Source organism: Balearica regulorum, chromosome 7 (assembly GCF_011004875.1).
Source record: "Balearica regulorum gibbericeps isolate bBalReg1 chromosome 7, bBalReg1.pri, whole genome shotgun sequence".
NCBI classification, from domain to species: Eukaryota; Metazoa; Chordata; class Aves; order Gruiformes; family Gruidae; genus Balearica; species Balearica regulorum.
In genome coordinates, this window is record NC_046190.1 from 20,101,967 (window position 1) to 20,117,958 (window position 15,992).

Consider the following 15,992-nt stretch of genomic DNA (forward strand, 5'->3'; position numbering starts at 1 on the left):
TTTTTTTCATTAGATTTCAATGCTAGGTGGCTTAACTTACTTTTTTTTGGCCTGAGTTTTCCATTTGCTTCTTTTCATCCCATCGCTGTTATTTATAGTACTTTAGGACCTGAACAACGTTAGTCTTAATGTTTTATATTTTGAGATACTAATAGACTATCAGATCTCCTTCAGCTTTTTTATGAGATGAAATACAGCTGCTTTTGTGCTGCATCCAGAAGAGTAATATAATATTTCATCTCTTCTATAGCTTGCCAGTTTCTGTAGGGATTTTGTCAGTTTATACACACTTTCAGTGTGCCTGCAGTGAATGGCACTTTCATGGGAGAACTGCAGCAAACCCCAAATTGTCAGTGAAGTGCTGTGGATTGGTTGGTACATACCCAGCTAACAGTAGCGTACACCTTATTACAGGTAGATGTTTCTGGGTCACTAAAACGCAAGTCCACAATTTCCTTGGATACTGAAGATCTTTGGTACTTTTTTGAAAGAGGGGGAGAATGATGGGACAGGAATGTAATTTTCTCACCTGCCTAGAGTCCAAATAAAATTAGGCTGCAGACCACAGATCACTCTGTAATTAAAACTTTAAAAAAACCCTCATTCTCTTAATAATGACTGCTTAACAGATTTAGAGCACATCACACCAGAAATGGTGATGTTTCCAACTGAGTCATATGTGTGAGATTATACACTGCTGCACATTTCTCTAGGTGAAGGAAGTTATTCAAGTATTTGGTTAAATTAGTAAAATAGCTTTGGAATACCTAAGCTTTATTGATATTTTTGTGGGGTTTTTTTAATGGAGGTTTTTATGAAGGTAGCCAGATTTTTTTGATGGTGTTAAATGTTTATTCCATCGTATTAGTATTTGTGTCTGAAAATTGTAACTAGCTGTAAAACTCTGAAGACTTACAACAAAATAGCCAGGAGTGCACATGCCTTTCAATATGTCACATATTTTGAGCATTTTTTTACTTGCATAATTCTTTCCTCCAAAGGATTGCTATTTAAATCATGACATCAGCGAATGCATTTTTGTTGGATTTTTACCTGATCAAAATTCAGTGTAGTTTTCATATAGTATCTTTTCTATGCAATAATTGAATGTTGACTCCTTGTGTCACTCCAGGAGGTGGCAAAAAGAACGTTTGAAGGACAAAGAACATCAAACAGCTGAGGATCTTTCTGAAGAAAGTGACACTGAATTTGAAGAGGGTTTCAAAGTACCAGGATTTCTCTTCAAAAAGCTTTTCAAGTATGTATTGTGTACTTTATTTTAATATTATGCTGCTGTATATGCTTAATAATATTAGTAGTAAGTCACAGTGATTTCTGGATCCCTTTTGCTGCAACTTTTACTTCAGTGAATGATACCTCAACTTTTACTTCAGTTGTTTCTGTAGCATTATTTCTTTAAAAGAAGCTCCAGGATCAAACCTCAAAGAAACTAATTTATTACAAGCACAAAATGCAGTTCCATCTAAATGTAAGTGATAACTGGCTGATGTGAATATTGTGAATGTGTGCTAAACGACAGATTGAGAAGCTCTCCTCGTCTATTTTTATAAATGCTTTCTTTTACTGATAAGTGCTTTCTTTTAATTCAGGTGTGGAGTGGTAGAATAACTTTACTTTGGAGATCAAGGTGTTGGCAAGTTGGGATAAATGAAAGCAAGAAGTGTAGGTATTTCTGTGATTTGGGTGGAGTGAGTGAAATTTTCTGCCAGCAAAAAATAGACAATTTTTTTTTAAATGTCTACTCAAATTAACTACTTACAATTCCTATTATAAAATAGTCTTGAAAGTTTTGCCCACTAAAATTTTAAAATATGGAGAGTGCATTCTTAATTCCTTTAGTAGATGGAAAACACTCTACAACTCATTCTTATTTAATACTGGATTACAGATTTGGACGTGACTGCTTTCTGTCTCAGTTTTTTGAGACCATGGTGCCCAGTGACACTTTTGAGTTCATCTCAAAAAGCTGTTTACAAAAGGCAGCCCAAACAAGCTAGCAGTTAACAAGTTAACTTCATCCATAATCTTTCCCTTAACTTTTTTTGCCCAATAGGCTTGAATTCATTTTTGTTGGCAACATTTCACACAGCAGGAAAAACATCTTCTCTTTCAAAAGCCAACTCTCTAAAAACTTGTAATTAATGTAGTAGAAAGCCCTGGTTTATAATGGGCATGCGTGGTATCCCTTCCAACAGGACCACTTAGTCTTAACCTCAAAGAAATTATTACTGTTGTCCTGCAGTTCCTCAGAAGGAAAGCACTAGCTCTGAAATGGAATTGAATTAATGACTTGGTTGCCAGGATCATACACAGCCAATACGTGGTCTCATGGTGTTTATGCAAAGGTACTGCAGAAGTAATCATCCTAAGAACGGATGTGTGGTCTGAGCAACTTGAAGGGAACTGAAATGAGGCAGACAACTACAAATTAATCTTAGAGATATCAGCCTCACTAATGAAGGGTATCCCTGTAAGCATGAGTCAGTTGGCAAAACTTCCTAAGTGGTTAGAAAGATCAATTGAGTTGAATGATTTGTCTGACTTGTAACTTAAATGCTGAAATCTCCAATGTAGGAAGGCCCATAGTCAATAGGCATTAAACTTTGAGTTCCGAGCACGTTCAGTACAAAACATAGAAGTATATTGACCCAAGGAGGTGTATAGCAGTATACTGTAAGTGGTCTTCCTGCATAGTTGAATTCCAAAGAAGTTAGCTCAGGCTAGAAGTAGTAGACCCTTAAGTTCATTCTTTGGTAAAGCTGTTAAAGTATACAATTTATTTCTTCCCTGTATACTTGTCTGATTTGAGGAACATTCAGCAAGAGTACCATTGATGCTGCTATCGAACAAAACCAAACAGTGAGCAAGACTGACTTATGGACATTGCCTTATACAGTCTGCACTTAGCCTGAGAGAATGCTGTTTGAAGAAACCAGGTTTCTTCATTATTTGCTTTCAGTGAGTGATTTCCCTGATAAGTCCAAAATATGAGTGTTGTCTCAGCAGCAATGCAGCTAAACTCTGCTAGCTACTGTGGGGAATTTTGAGGGATACATCACAGGATGATTACTCATCTGAAATACAGTCCAAACATAACTATTTTGGAAGACCAGGCAACATTTTTATTCTACAGTATTTTTGGAGTAAAAAACAAAACATAAAAATTGGTGCAATGAAAGCGTAAGATTAAAGAGAATTTATTGTCTCTCCATATAACCATAAAAAAATCGTGGTGTGGTTTTTTTTTTAGTTTTGCATAGTTGCAATTATTGCATGTTTATAAGATGATACAAAGAAAGCACCTGTATCTTTTCCATTTTTAGATAACATTGGAGCAGAATTTTTCATAAACTTAATTTGCTCCTGTGAAACTTTCTCAGGAGAAGAGGGGAGAGGGAGAAAGATGCTTATAAATGCAGCTAGCTTTTAAGCACTGGATATAATCCTAAGAAATAATAAAAAAAAAAATCAAGAAGTTCTTGAATGGTTGTCTTCTGAAGAGACATGCTGGGCATTAGTCTGGGGGAGTAGCTTCTGACTGGATTTAGGGTTCTCTCCATCTCTTTAATATTTCTGTCAGAAAATGTTTGTCTTCATTAAATATAGTAATGATAGCATCTTAATTACAGCTAATCCTGCAAGCCATTTCATAGTTGTTTTTAGATTGCTGCATTTTTAAGGTGAATTAATTTCTAATAAAAGGGGGTTTTTAAGGTCGTCTTGGTATAATGCTTTTGAGACACCAGCAGATATCTAATGGTTCAGACATCATACTGTGTTCTTGGATCATATTTTTCTAACTATTCAAGCCATTTGTTTGTCTCTGTTTAGCATTCTGTAAATCCATACAGAACTCATCATAAATTGATTTTTAATAGTACTTTGTAGACACTAGTGTCGTTAGCTGTCAGAAGTCCTAATTTTATTTGTTCAAAGAATGAAACAGAATTTTAAATGCACGCAAGACAATGCCCTAAAATGAACAATCCCTATTTTACCAAAAAAAGTGTTTTGCACTTTGCTGTGCTCTGCACTCCAGAAGTGCATGCTATCAAGAAAATATCAGTAACCTTGTTCTTTAAGTTACAAGACATGGAAGTGCTGAAACATGTATTTTATTTTTTTTAATAGTAATTAAAATATACTGTTTCTTCATTTCTTTCTGTCCTGTTTTCAATTTAACCCTCACATGTGGTGTGTTATTCCTACTGGTCTCACTATTTCAAATCTTTATATAAAAAAGCATGTCCTAAAGTGATTCTCAATCCAGCATCTTATCTCTACCTTTTTAGCTTGCCATTTTAAGTCTTGCTTTCTAGTCTACTTCTTTTAATTGGAGTGTATTTTACATTGTTGCTTATAAAAGTTCCAGTGAATGACTGGGAGTAGAAACTGCCCTGATACTCTCACGTAATAACACTCTGCTGCATCCCATTCACTGGAATAGCTTCTATTGTTCTGCCTTCCAAAACATTTTGCCTTGTTGGCTTTTTTCCTTCATTGAAAAAGGCTAAATGTTATTAAATGAATTTATGTAACAAGAAAGCATGCTTTGGCAGATGTGATCAGTTTTCACAGTGGAATATAAAGTCTGTACCCCTTACAAGTCAAGCTTTTCCTTCAGTTCAAGGTATATGTTCCAAATAATATAACTTAGTAGACCTTACATGTCATCTTTTCTGAAAAGATAATGCTTTGTTAGAGTAGCTTTCCAAGTTGCTTTTAACACTTAAAATATACATGAAATAAAATACCCTCTAATTACCATGACTATCAGTTTAATTAGAAATGTTTCAGTGTTGCATAAAGAATGAAAGTCACATGTAATGTCTGAGTGCATCAAAAATGTATGACCTAGTAAATACAGCACTCGTGTAAAACACACATCCAGCATGTTACTGTAACCAGTATAAGAACCTTGCCAAATGATTAATTCATGAGTACTTTCTGTTATGATCTGTATTATCAAACATTTGCCATCTTCTTTTTCCTTGTTTTAGGTACCAGCAGACAGGTGTTAGGTGGCTCTGGGAATTGCACTGCCAGCAGGCAGGAGGAATTCTGGGAGATGAGATGGGATTGGGCAAGACCATCCAGATAATTGCCTTCTTGGCAGGTCTGAGCTACAGCAAGATCAGGACTCGTGGTTCAAATTACAGGCAAGTGCTCCTCTGCAGACTGTCAGTCTGTGGAGCTCAATTAATATTTCATCAGATGTATTGCTGGTGGAGGAGGGTCCTGTGAATTATTAATGACATTTCAATTACAATATTCCTTTAATTCTTTTAGTGGGGGACATCAAAGGAAAAATTTTACGAGACAATGGAGCTGTAGGGCAGGAAAAATTAAACATGTAACACTTTTAATGAATTCCAGGCATTGATGCTTCATTTTGCAGATGAGCTGCACTAGATATTTTGGGTCAATACAGTGTCTAAGGTTAGCTTCCACAAATGGATTGTTTACAAACTCAATTACATTAATATCAATAGTTTACACAATATGGAATTTTAAATTAGATGTAATACCTTTAGTTCCATTTATTAAATTTTACATTAAAATATTTGTTCTGGCAAGCCACCAGGTAAACGCTTTACAGGAAGTAGCAAGCTGATTTGCAATGAAAGTTAGAGTTTCTGATCGGCAGGGAATTATCCATGCCAAAAAATAGTAGTAATAGTAAAACCAGTAACTTATATGGAGGAATTTCCATCTACTATTTTTTTTTTTGTTGTTGTTGCTTTTCAAAACTATGTTAGTGACTGGCCTTTCTTACAAGATCTTTCATGCTTTTTTTTGTTACTGAACAATGCTTTAAAATTCCTTCTTCATAGATGAAATTACCGGAAAAGATACTTGTTGGTGTCCTTGGATTTACAAATGCGTGCATGAATACTTGACTTTTCTAGTTCTGTTGGCCTGTTTACCTGATGTAAATTACTACATGCAATTAAGCAAATATCATAGTATTACACTAAACAAAAATAATTAACTTTTTATAGAGGCATTTTTAGCTTGTTTTCAGCATGTACCTGAATTGTAAAATAATGCTTTAAAGAGAAAATATTACTGTCTCTTCTCCAGTTGCTTCTTACTATAGTCTTTATATAAAAAAAAATCTCCATGCCATCCATCACTCAGGCCAGTAGATTTACTTTGCTATGGCTGCCTGATTTAAGGATGCTACTGTACAGATTATTTTGTGCAGGTATATTCCCTGCCCCAGTTGGAGGACCACTGAGTTGATGGAAATCCTTCAGGAACATCTTTTGACGTTGTTATAGTTACAGCTTAAGACCTAAGACACTGCAGTGAAACTACAATAAAACTTTGAAAAGCCCAAAATATAACTGCATACCTAAATTGTACTGTCCTTTCTGCATGTAAGATAAAGTGTTGTTTCATTTTTTGGCTGGTGCATGTCATTAAATCCATCATGACAGTAATTTCATGGGAGGAAAAAAGGCTTCATTTTTTTGGTGAAAATTACTCTGATTTTACTTGTGTGCTGTAAGGCAGAAGATCTAAACATCTCTATCTTTGCACAGTCAAGTATTTTCCCCATCTGCACTCTGAACTAGGAAGGCAGTAACACCAGCCAGCTAGCTTCTATCTGAAAGCCATGTAGTCTAGTAAGCAGAAGACTTTCTGGTCAGCCTGGCTGAGAAGCAGGCATTAAGAGTGGACACAGGTGTGTTGTCAGCATGTTTAAATGTCTTCCAGCCTAGCTGCTATCTCATTACCTTGATGTGTAGATGGAGCTAGCGTACTACTGTATGAATCTGGCACTGTGGGCTTTCCCAGCCTCAGCTAGCCTTCTGTAAAATGGAGATAACGCTGTCATTCCTGTGCAGAATTGCAAAGATTGTTGTATTTGGAGGCACTTGAGTATTAAGACAATAGGGTCACTTCTGTTGATATTCAAAATATTCAACTTTATTTTCTGTAAGTGAAACTTTCTGCACAAGTATCCTTTAAAATGAAGTGATTAGAAATTCCCTTCTGTAAATCAATTCTGATTCCAGTGCCTTTAAGGAAGGAACTACTTGTTACATAGAGTATAACTATTACAAAAATTAAAATGTTGTCTCACTTTTAACAGTTATTGAGCCATACAGATGGAGAAAGCCAAATGTCATGTGAGGTATCAGAAGAAGTGTGCAGCTATGGTGGTGTAAGGATATCAGGGAAGCAAGATTTATAGAGGGGGAAAGGTCTTCTGTGAGACAACCTGACACAGCTGGAACAAGCAACAGCTTTCAGAACAACGGTCCCTTCACAGGAAAAAAAGCAGCAGCAAACTTAGAGTAACCCAACTCTGGCCTCTATCTAGGTTGAAATCTGTTGTTGAAACCTGTCGAATGGCTTGGGGGTCCACAAGTTGCTTCTTTCCAAATATGTTATTTTGTTTAACAAAGATGTTACCTTTCACTACAGACTTTGCTTCATTTGTTTGAGAGATCAGATGGGAAACTCTGCCATAAAGTTTATACACTGATTATTTACTCATCTGTGCTCTTCAAGATGCTGAGATGTAATCATACACATTGAACATTAAGGCTCAATCTCTATGAGTGGCAGAGAGATTAATTTCCGTGATGCTTACATAAATAAAAATCCATTGCCCCAGAAAACTTGTATTGCTGTTGCTGCCCTTTTATTTTTCACTAGTATTTGTGAAAATAGAATTTCACTAGTTGTCATTTCAGTTTATTTTGAAGGCATGGTTTGCCAGTGCTTGGCAGCAGAGTCAGTTATAATGCAACATGTTTTCCTCTGCTAATTTTTTGAGTACTTAAAGATTAGAAGTATAGTATGCCTACAGCTTCCTTTTTCTTGGTAGTAAGTTGCCGGAATACATCTTATTTGCAATTCTAATCACATCCAATTAAATAAGAACTAATAAAGGATACTTACTGTGAATTGGGTTTTATAAACCAAAAAGCAACAGACAAAGAAAGAGATTTGGGTATATTAATCATATATAATATTGATCATAAGCTATTAGTACAATGCAACTGTGGAAAGGGGTCACAATATATTAAGACAATATATTTGGGGTAGGAACAGGGCAGTGTTAGTATCCTAACAAGGCACCAGTAAGACTTTGATTTGGAATGTTATTAGTGTCACCTTATTCAAGGAAAACAAATATAATTTGGATGGGCAGCAGAGCAAATCTGTTGCAGTGATTAGGGAGAATGAAGGATGCCTCCCAAGTGTAGCAAGCAGAAGTGTGTGGTTTGTTTAGTTTTGTGAAACAGCACAGACTGGAAGAAGTTAGATGACTCTTTTATATAAATAAATAAAAGCTCTCAAGAGAAGTATAAAATGTTGGCTAGTGGAAAGTGGTTAGAGCCAGACTAGACACAGAAGAGGTTTCACATAACCGAGTGGAGGGGGAGTGGATTTTCTGAAAATTGATCAAAGGAAGTGTGAACTCTTTTTGTAAGCTGGGGTGGGGAGGGGAATGGATAAACCCAGCAAGTAAGCTTGTTTGATACAGACCAGGGGAATAAACAGAGGTAATTTGTTACTACCCATGAAGACTGAGAAACTAGTATGTTCTGGGAAAGTTGGCTTTTTTGCTATAGATGTTATTAAGAGTGGTTATTTGGATTTGTAGCATAGCTGAAGCTATTTTTTTGCATTTCTAACTTCCCCTTGGATTGCTGGGAGTTTTTTAATTAGACTATGTAAGGTTGTTATGATATTTTTTCATAATAAAGAGATAAGCAACATTCAGATTGTCATTCTGCATATGTATAAGCTTTTAATAAATAATATTATTTATTAACATCAACAGTTTCTGAAGGCATTAACAGGTTTTGCTAAAGCAAGGTACTGCTGGCATCTGGGAAATCCTCCTTTATTGCTATATGCATGTGATGTTGAACGTTTACAGTGATTTTTTTTAATCGTTTATTTATTACCACTTGAATAGTACATAGTTGGCCAGACACATAACACTATGTGATTACTCTAGCTATTGCCTTTGTTTGCAAAGTCATTTCGTTCTGTTTTTAAAAAAGCAAGTATATTTGAAAAACAACTACTAGTAACCACTACTTAGTATATTGTCTACATGACTGTTAGTGCTTGTTTGTGATGATAACATTTCTTGTTTGGCTGTTGTGCGAGAAACTCAGAGATTGGTAGGAGTTAGAAGGGTCCTCTAGAGACCATCTAGTCTAACTCCTCTGCTAAAGCAGGATCACCTAGAGCGTTTTTCTCTTAACCTTAAGAGTAGATCTGAACGTAATATACAGAAAGACATTTCAAATGTCCTCAGTAATTTTCAGAAACAATCATGTGATTATGAATAAGAAATTTATGAGACAGTTTATGCCCAGCTCAGACCTCAACTTGCATGAATGATATATTTTGCTGCTTTAGAATCCTCGTCTTATCTATAAATTATGGTGATAATAGTACAGTATATTACCAACATGAAGCAGAACACCTGGGTGTAAGTCCATTTGTGAGACTAGCTACACAGTCTTTTCAATAGAAGTAATGAAACGGTTGTTTGTTAATGATTTATTTTCTCTTACAGAAACAGCAGTCACCCAAACCTGATTTGTATTACCGCAGGAGGAAGTTCCCTTATGCCTTATTGTTTGGAGCTTTTCTATTTCTGTGTTTATCTTGATAGATGCATCCATTAACTGTTCAGTGGATAGGTTCTTAAAGCAGTACCTCTTTCATCTTCCTTTAAAAAAACAGACTTCCAGAAAAACAAAGTGCCAGTTAATTTCCATAGCTCTCATATTCCACTTGAACTATAAAGTGTGTCACTTATGTGTGTATTTTAATGAGTCATTTAATACAGAGTATGTATTTCATGTTAAAGGGTTTTTTCTTGAATACTTTATTTTAGGTACCAGGGATTGGGTCCAACAGTGATTGTTTGTCCAGCTACTGTGATGCATCAGTGGGTAAAAGAATTCCACACTTGGTGGCCTCCATTTAGAGTTGCCGTTCTCCACGAAACTGGTTCTTATACTGACAAAAAGGTAATGGTTGACACCTGTTTTGTAATTCCAGAAGCTTCTCTCTTTTTTTTTCCTTTTCCTGTGCTAGCCAAAAAAACCCAAAATCCCCTGTTCCTGAATGTTTCTGTGGAAGCTTGTGCTCTTTTTCTGATTGTTTTAAAAGAACAAAAAGTTGCCTGTCTTGTATAAATTTGTTAGGAAACTGGACAAAAAGGGGATGATATGGAGTACATTTATATTATGATATAGACTAGCGTTGCCTAAACAAATTAAACATAGTAACAGGTTTCTTGCTTGAACTTTGCTTGTACTGTAGTCCATGCCAGAAGTTCATGACTAGACTGCCTGTACACGAGATACATGCTCGTAGTACTGGTGAATTCTTTCCTTGCTCTTTCGTGCATCAGTATATCATTGATCTAATATTTAATAGGCTTTGCTTGCACAGGCAATGTCTCTTCAGTTAGTCAGTATGTCAGTTGATGTCACCTAGTCTCATTTTCTTTAATGACAGTGTTACCTTGTTGGTTTTCTTTTTTCTTTTTTTTTTTTCCCAAGCAGCGCCTTTTCTGTCTTTTCATTTTCTTGTCTTTTAATATGCATGTTCTTATTCCATTTCTTAAGTTGATAAGCCTGACTTGTCCAAAGTTTCAATCCTTGGTACCTTGCAGGAACAAAACAAGGAAAATGTAGATTTTTGTTTTCCATTGGCCTCATCCTTAAATGGATTTTCAGGATTAAGTAAAGCATTTTTAAATTTCTCTTTAAATATTTATTGAATTTCTTGTAATAACATTAAAATGATATGGTGCTTAATTGCACTTGATTAAGCGTATTCTGAGGTAATTGATGCAGTTACAGTACATGGCAAAAAAGGAATAGCACACTCTAATGTGCTAATAGCTTCCTGTTGTTCAATTAACTTGGTATGTTTTCAAGCCCTAAAAGTCTGTCGACCTCAATAACATGCTCGCATGTCTTCCTAAATTAAATCGTGTGTGCTTATTTTGGGATATTTGTTAATTAAAGCACTTGACAGACGGGCTCAAATTTTTCCATCTGCAGAAGCAGTCAGGTTTTCAGGACTTCACCTTCCCATTGTGCTCCCACAAATGTCTGCTCAACAACTTAAAATGAAGGAATTTGGTTATCATATGACTACTTTGGATATGTTCAGTTCTCTAATTCTGCCCTAATGCCTCATCTTCTGAGAGCTGCAACAGTATGCTTTAAACAAGTGTTACTGCTGATGTGGTCTTTGCCTCATGCACATTTTTTTTCCTAGGTGCCTCTTAATCAGAAAACAGCAAGCTTATGACTAAAGTGAAGGGTGGTTTTTTTTAAAAACAAAACAAAAAAACTAAAACCCAAAACCGTTCCCATTCTAGTTGTCCTTACACCTGCAAGAAAAGTTTACTACTAATTTATTAGCATAAATAACACTTGTATACTGAAAATATATCACGTAAAATAAAGGCCAAGTGATATTCCTGCCTGGAATTTCTTTTCAGTGTACATTTTCTTTATGAATATGTTAGTATTGATCTGATCGTGTGACAAGTCCATTTTCTGATAACCTATGGCATTACAGGAAACTGCTTTTGCATGTGTTAACTTTATAATACTCATCCAAGGACCATTCTGCCCTTATGCTCTGGCATATTAAGAAATAAATAAGAAAATTGTGGTTAGACTGCGTAAGAACATACATTTGTTCTTTGATTGAGATTAATTTTACATGGCCAGAAGCCAAGTCGCTGTGCACCTGTGACCTTAGTGTTGCACAGACCTGTTTGGAATTAAACTGGTAATTCCAGGATTCACCTGTTGTTCTGTTAGTATATCATGGTTTATCACAAAGTAAATGAGAAGAGCTTTGTGCTGGGCAGCTAACTTGCAGGGAGACAGGATTGGGGAACTGAACGTTGTTATCTGCTTTGGAATGAAAAAGGTCACTTCAGCCTCTGGGCTAACAGAGGTTAGAGTGGTCTGGACCAGTGGAAGAACATAATTGTCACCCAAATTAACTGGACATCACATGGTGATGATCTTAATGGATTTTGGGGAATGCGTTATCCTGTAGTGGTTGGCCAGCAGGTTGTTCATCATAAAACACAGGATTGCAGCTTGTTCTGTACAGGCCTGTGAAAGAGGGAGAAATTATTTCTAAGGAACAGAGGAAGATTAATCTTAAAACCAATGAAGGAGAATTTTGCAGGAAAAGAGTTAAGCAATGACAGGTGTCCCATAAGACAGTATTTCTTAGCAGAAAGAGACAACAGCTGAAGTTTCATTTGATAAAATGTAAGTTGATCTCAAGTGAGATGGATCTATGTAATTATTACCATAACTTTGTCAGGAATCCTGAAATATTGGCAAATACTAAATCTTTCAGCACTGGTGAAACTATATGCTTTTATGAATAGGTATTTTCTGTTGCACCTTCTAAGGTACCCAAGCATCAGTGCAAGATCCTGTCTCCCAGTTCTTTAGACTTGGCCACAGAAGTATTTGCTTGACAGAGAAGAGTGGGGAAGACACCTGTTCTGATTTTATCATAAAATGGTACTAGGCAATACCTTGCACATCTTTTCAGTTAGTGACACTTCTGTAGTGTTACAAAAGGACTTCTTAGCAGTGTGGTAAGTGACAGGCTTACTGATCGTTACCTTGGCACATCCTCTCTTTCTAGTCCACTTTGGTTTTCTTTGCAAGCAACTTTAGGATTTTCCACAATAATAGCATGAAATTACAGCCTGAATTATGAGCACCAGATCGGCTGCAAATCTGGCCAGCCTGTTTCAGATCAGTCATTGAGATGTCCAGCCTGCTTAGGTATCTGCTGCTATAGTATTTGTGTAGGTTTTTAGCATATACGGTGCTTCAGAAGAGACACTACTTCATTCTTTTGCTAAAATAACAACGGCAGACGATTTTGGCAGTAAAGGAGAGAAGCATAAAGTTCCAGTTTCACCCCTCGAAATATGACTGATAGTTTAAAGGCCTTCAGCTATCCACAAGGGAAGGCAAACTGGTATTTTAGATGATGGAAGGCAGGCACAATAGCAAGTTGGATAGGTTTCCAAGACTTTAGAGCTAGTTTAAGGCATTTGGATGAAATGTAAAATTTGGGGGTTTTATTACTACTATTTGTGATCACAGAAGATCATTTGGTTCTTCTCTGATAAGTGTGCTTCAGTTGGAAGCAGCAGGAAGAACCAAATTTAAGTAGTAGTCTTCCCCTGTGAAGTCAGCTTTCAGTTTGAACAAGGTACAGCGTTTGTGGCTAAATATGTCCTGTGATGCTGTCTTATGCTATTAACCCCCCTACTATAGTTTACACTCAAATCTGATGTAGCTTAAACTTGTAAATATTAAGTACTCTGAGACCTCTAAGAATGAGAGAAAATAAATAAGTAAATCTGATATATATCATAAATACTGTTTTATTTATGATAAAGAACAGAGGATAAGGGGAAGAAGGCTCTGTAAGTATAGGAAAAAAGCGTTCTGTTTCAAAACTTCTGATGGCACATGAGTATTTGTAAATCATAGAATGTAAGAGGCAATGTGAACTTTGGTTATCTTGGTTTAATATATTATGTATGGAAGGAGTGCTGTATATTTTTTTTTTTTTAAGATCAAGGCTGAACTTTTAATTTCTTGATCTTTAGAACAGGTATCACTGAGCTTAACAATTCTTTCTGGTGGTACCACTGAGCTTAACAATTCTTTCACATACTATTTGTAAAGCTGTAACTTTGCATTTCCTTATTCTGGTCAAATGCTGGACACACAATGCAGCCCTCAAAAGCAATTGTCAGTTCCTGATGCTTGCACCTGTGGAACCATCTATTTGAAGGTGGCTTTTCACACTGAAGATTTTATACCTTCTACCCTCACAATAAAGTATGCAATCTACATGTAAAGAAAATAAGCTGCAGAGGTTACAGTTATTGGCATGACTGCATATGGAAACTCTATTTTAGCCAAAGGGTCTATTTCTGAGTTAAGGACCAAACTCAGATGAACTTAGTATCATGACATAAGAAGTAGCATTCTTGTTAAATATGTAGTAAGTGCTTTAGCTCTTTTTATTGCAACTTTTACATTATTAAACATTGTAATGTGTTCTTTTGAAGCCTCTTCATGGTGCCATTTAGATTGTTTTGTTGGGGGCAGGGAAATAATAAAGAGGTTTTATAGGTTGAATTTATGGATCTCTGGGCTTAATGGTTGGTTATGAGATAGTGATAAGCCTGCTGAAGAATGCATTTTTGATTCACAAGTGATATATGGTTGTGTAAGTGACTAGATACTATCTCTGTAAGTTCACGCTTGCCTTAAAGGTATCTGAATGTTTACAGAATTTCATAGTTATATTGAGTATAGTTCTTTAAATTCAGTCTTAACATACACGTTTCTGTTTAAGAAAATTACCATTTTGAATACATAATATTATAGAAGAGTTCAGGTCCTCTTAAATATTTTTAAAAGACTCCTTTATGCTTAAAAAGATAAACCTTATTTCTATAAGCATCAGTTAAAAAAATTGTCCTGTTTTTGTAGCTTCAGAAACAAACTTGTAGCTACAGCAAGATACCAACAGGAAAAAACCAGTTGCTTAGAGATGTGTCCTTAGAATACATCATAATTGTTTTAGCCTTAAGAAATGGTGCTTGCTAAAAATCTTCGAGTGTCCCAGTGAAGACAAGACAACACAATCAACTTACCACCCTAAGTTAGGAGAAAATACTGTCCTTGAATTGTAAAGGCCTGAAATAACTGTGCTGAACAGAAGTACAAGATCAGAATTACTCAATCTACTTGCATGTTCCTCTATTCATTAGCATCTTTTAAAGGCCAGAGTTCAGAAATTCAAAGCTAGATAACTGCTGTGTAATCTTTTGGCATTAGTAGGATTTGTCTCTCTTAGGCTGATTCCCCCCCCCCCCCCCCCCCCCAGTTTAACAGTGCATGCCCTGAAATACTTCACTGAAGTGTATTTTGGGGGGGGGAGGGGGGAGGGAATTAAACATGCCTGAATCTAAACAAACAGGAAATGTGAATTAGAGAACACATGATAAAATAGCATCAATTCTGAAATGCCGCAGCCTCAAAACAGTATATCCAATATTAAATCTGTTATATTTTAAAATATTTAAAATTATATTTATATAATAAATTTATATAAAATTATATTTAAAATATTCCAACTAAAGCGAAGGCAACCTCTGAGAAAGTACCCAATGCAGTAAAATGAGAGTTAATAAGTGTTGTAGTGTGAGTTGATAAAATTCTGGTGTTGTATTTCTTCATTGTCAGCACAAATCCTTGTTTATTAAAAATTTAGCTTGAAGGAAACTTTAATTAATTACAGGTTCAGTAAATCCTGACTAGGATTCTGCTGTGGTGTGTTTACAGTGAATGGCCTTCATGTGCCTGTGTTTCACTTCTGTTCTCTCTGCTACCTGACAACGTGATTTATGGCAGTTGTTTTCTACTAGTCCACTGTTTGCCCTCTAGGAGGGATTGGTCTCTTGAGCCTCCATAATAACAGCAGCACTTTCACAAAACATCTTTTAATGACAACAGTGTAGCATTCTGTAAGTCAGGCTAATTGCAGACATACCCTATTAATTGCAAAAACTAGGAGAGGTTACATATTTTACAAGCTTTTAATTTGAAATCGCCCGAGATGATTTGTCTTTTAAGTGTTTCAGTAGAGATGCCTACAATAATCTATGATAGGCCATTGCTGAGGCTCTAGGACACGGTTACAGACTATGGGCAACACACCAGGTAGAATTAAGCTTTGGATGTCCACACCTGCCTAGAAATCCTACTCTGTCTGTAGTACAAATTGTTCTAAAGATTACATTTTCTCTTGAGAATCATGATGTCAACATAAAATAATATGTAATGGTTTTATCAGGAGATGATAATCAGAAAGTAGAAATTCTTGAATAGTTAAAC

General features: G+C 35.9%; 1 protein-coding gene across 1 annotated transcript in view; it reads left to right on the top strand.

Moving 5' to 3' along the window:
• The window catches only part of ERCC6 (ERCC excision repair 6, chromatin remodeling factor), a 49,400-nt gene that overhangs the window by 18,668 nt on the left and 14,740 nt on the right, over positions 1–15,992 (top strand). The window contains 3 exon segments of the mRNA XM_075758322.1: positions 1,133–1,258; positions 5,022–5,180; positions 9,902–10,037. Coding sequence (XP_075614437.1) covers positions 1,133–1,258; positions 5,022–5,180; positions 9,902–10,037 — 421 coding nt within the window.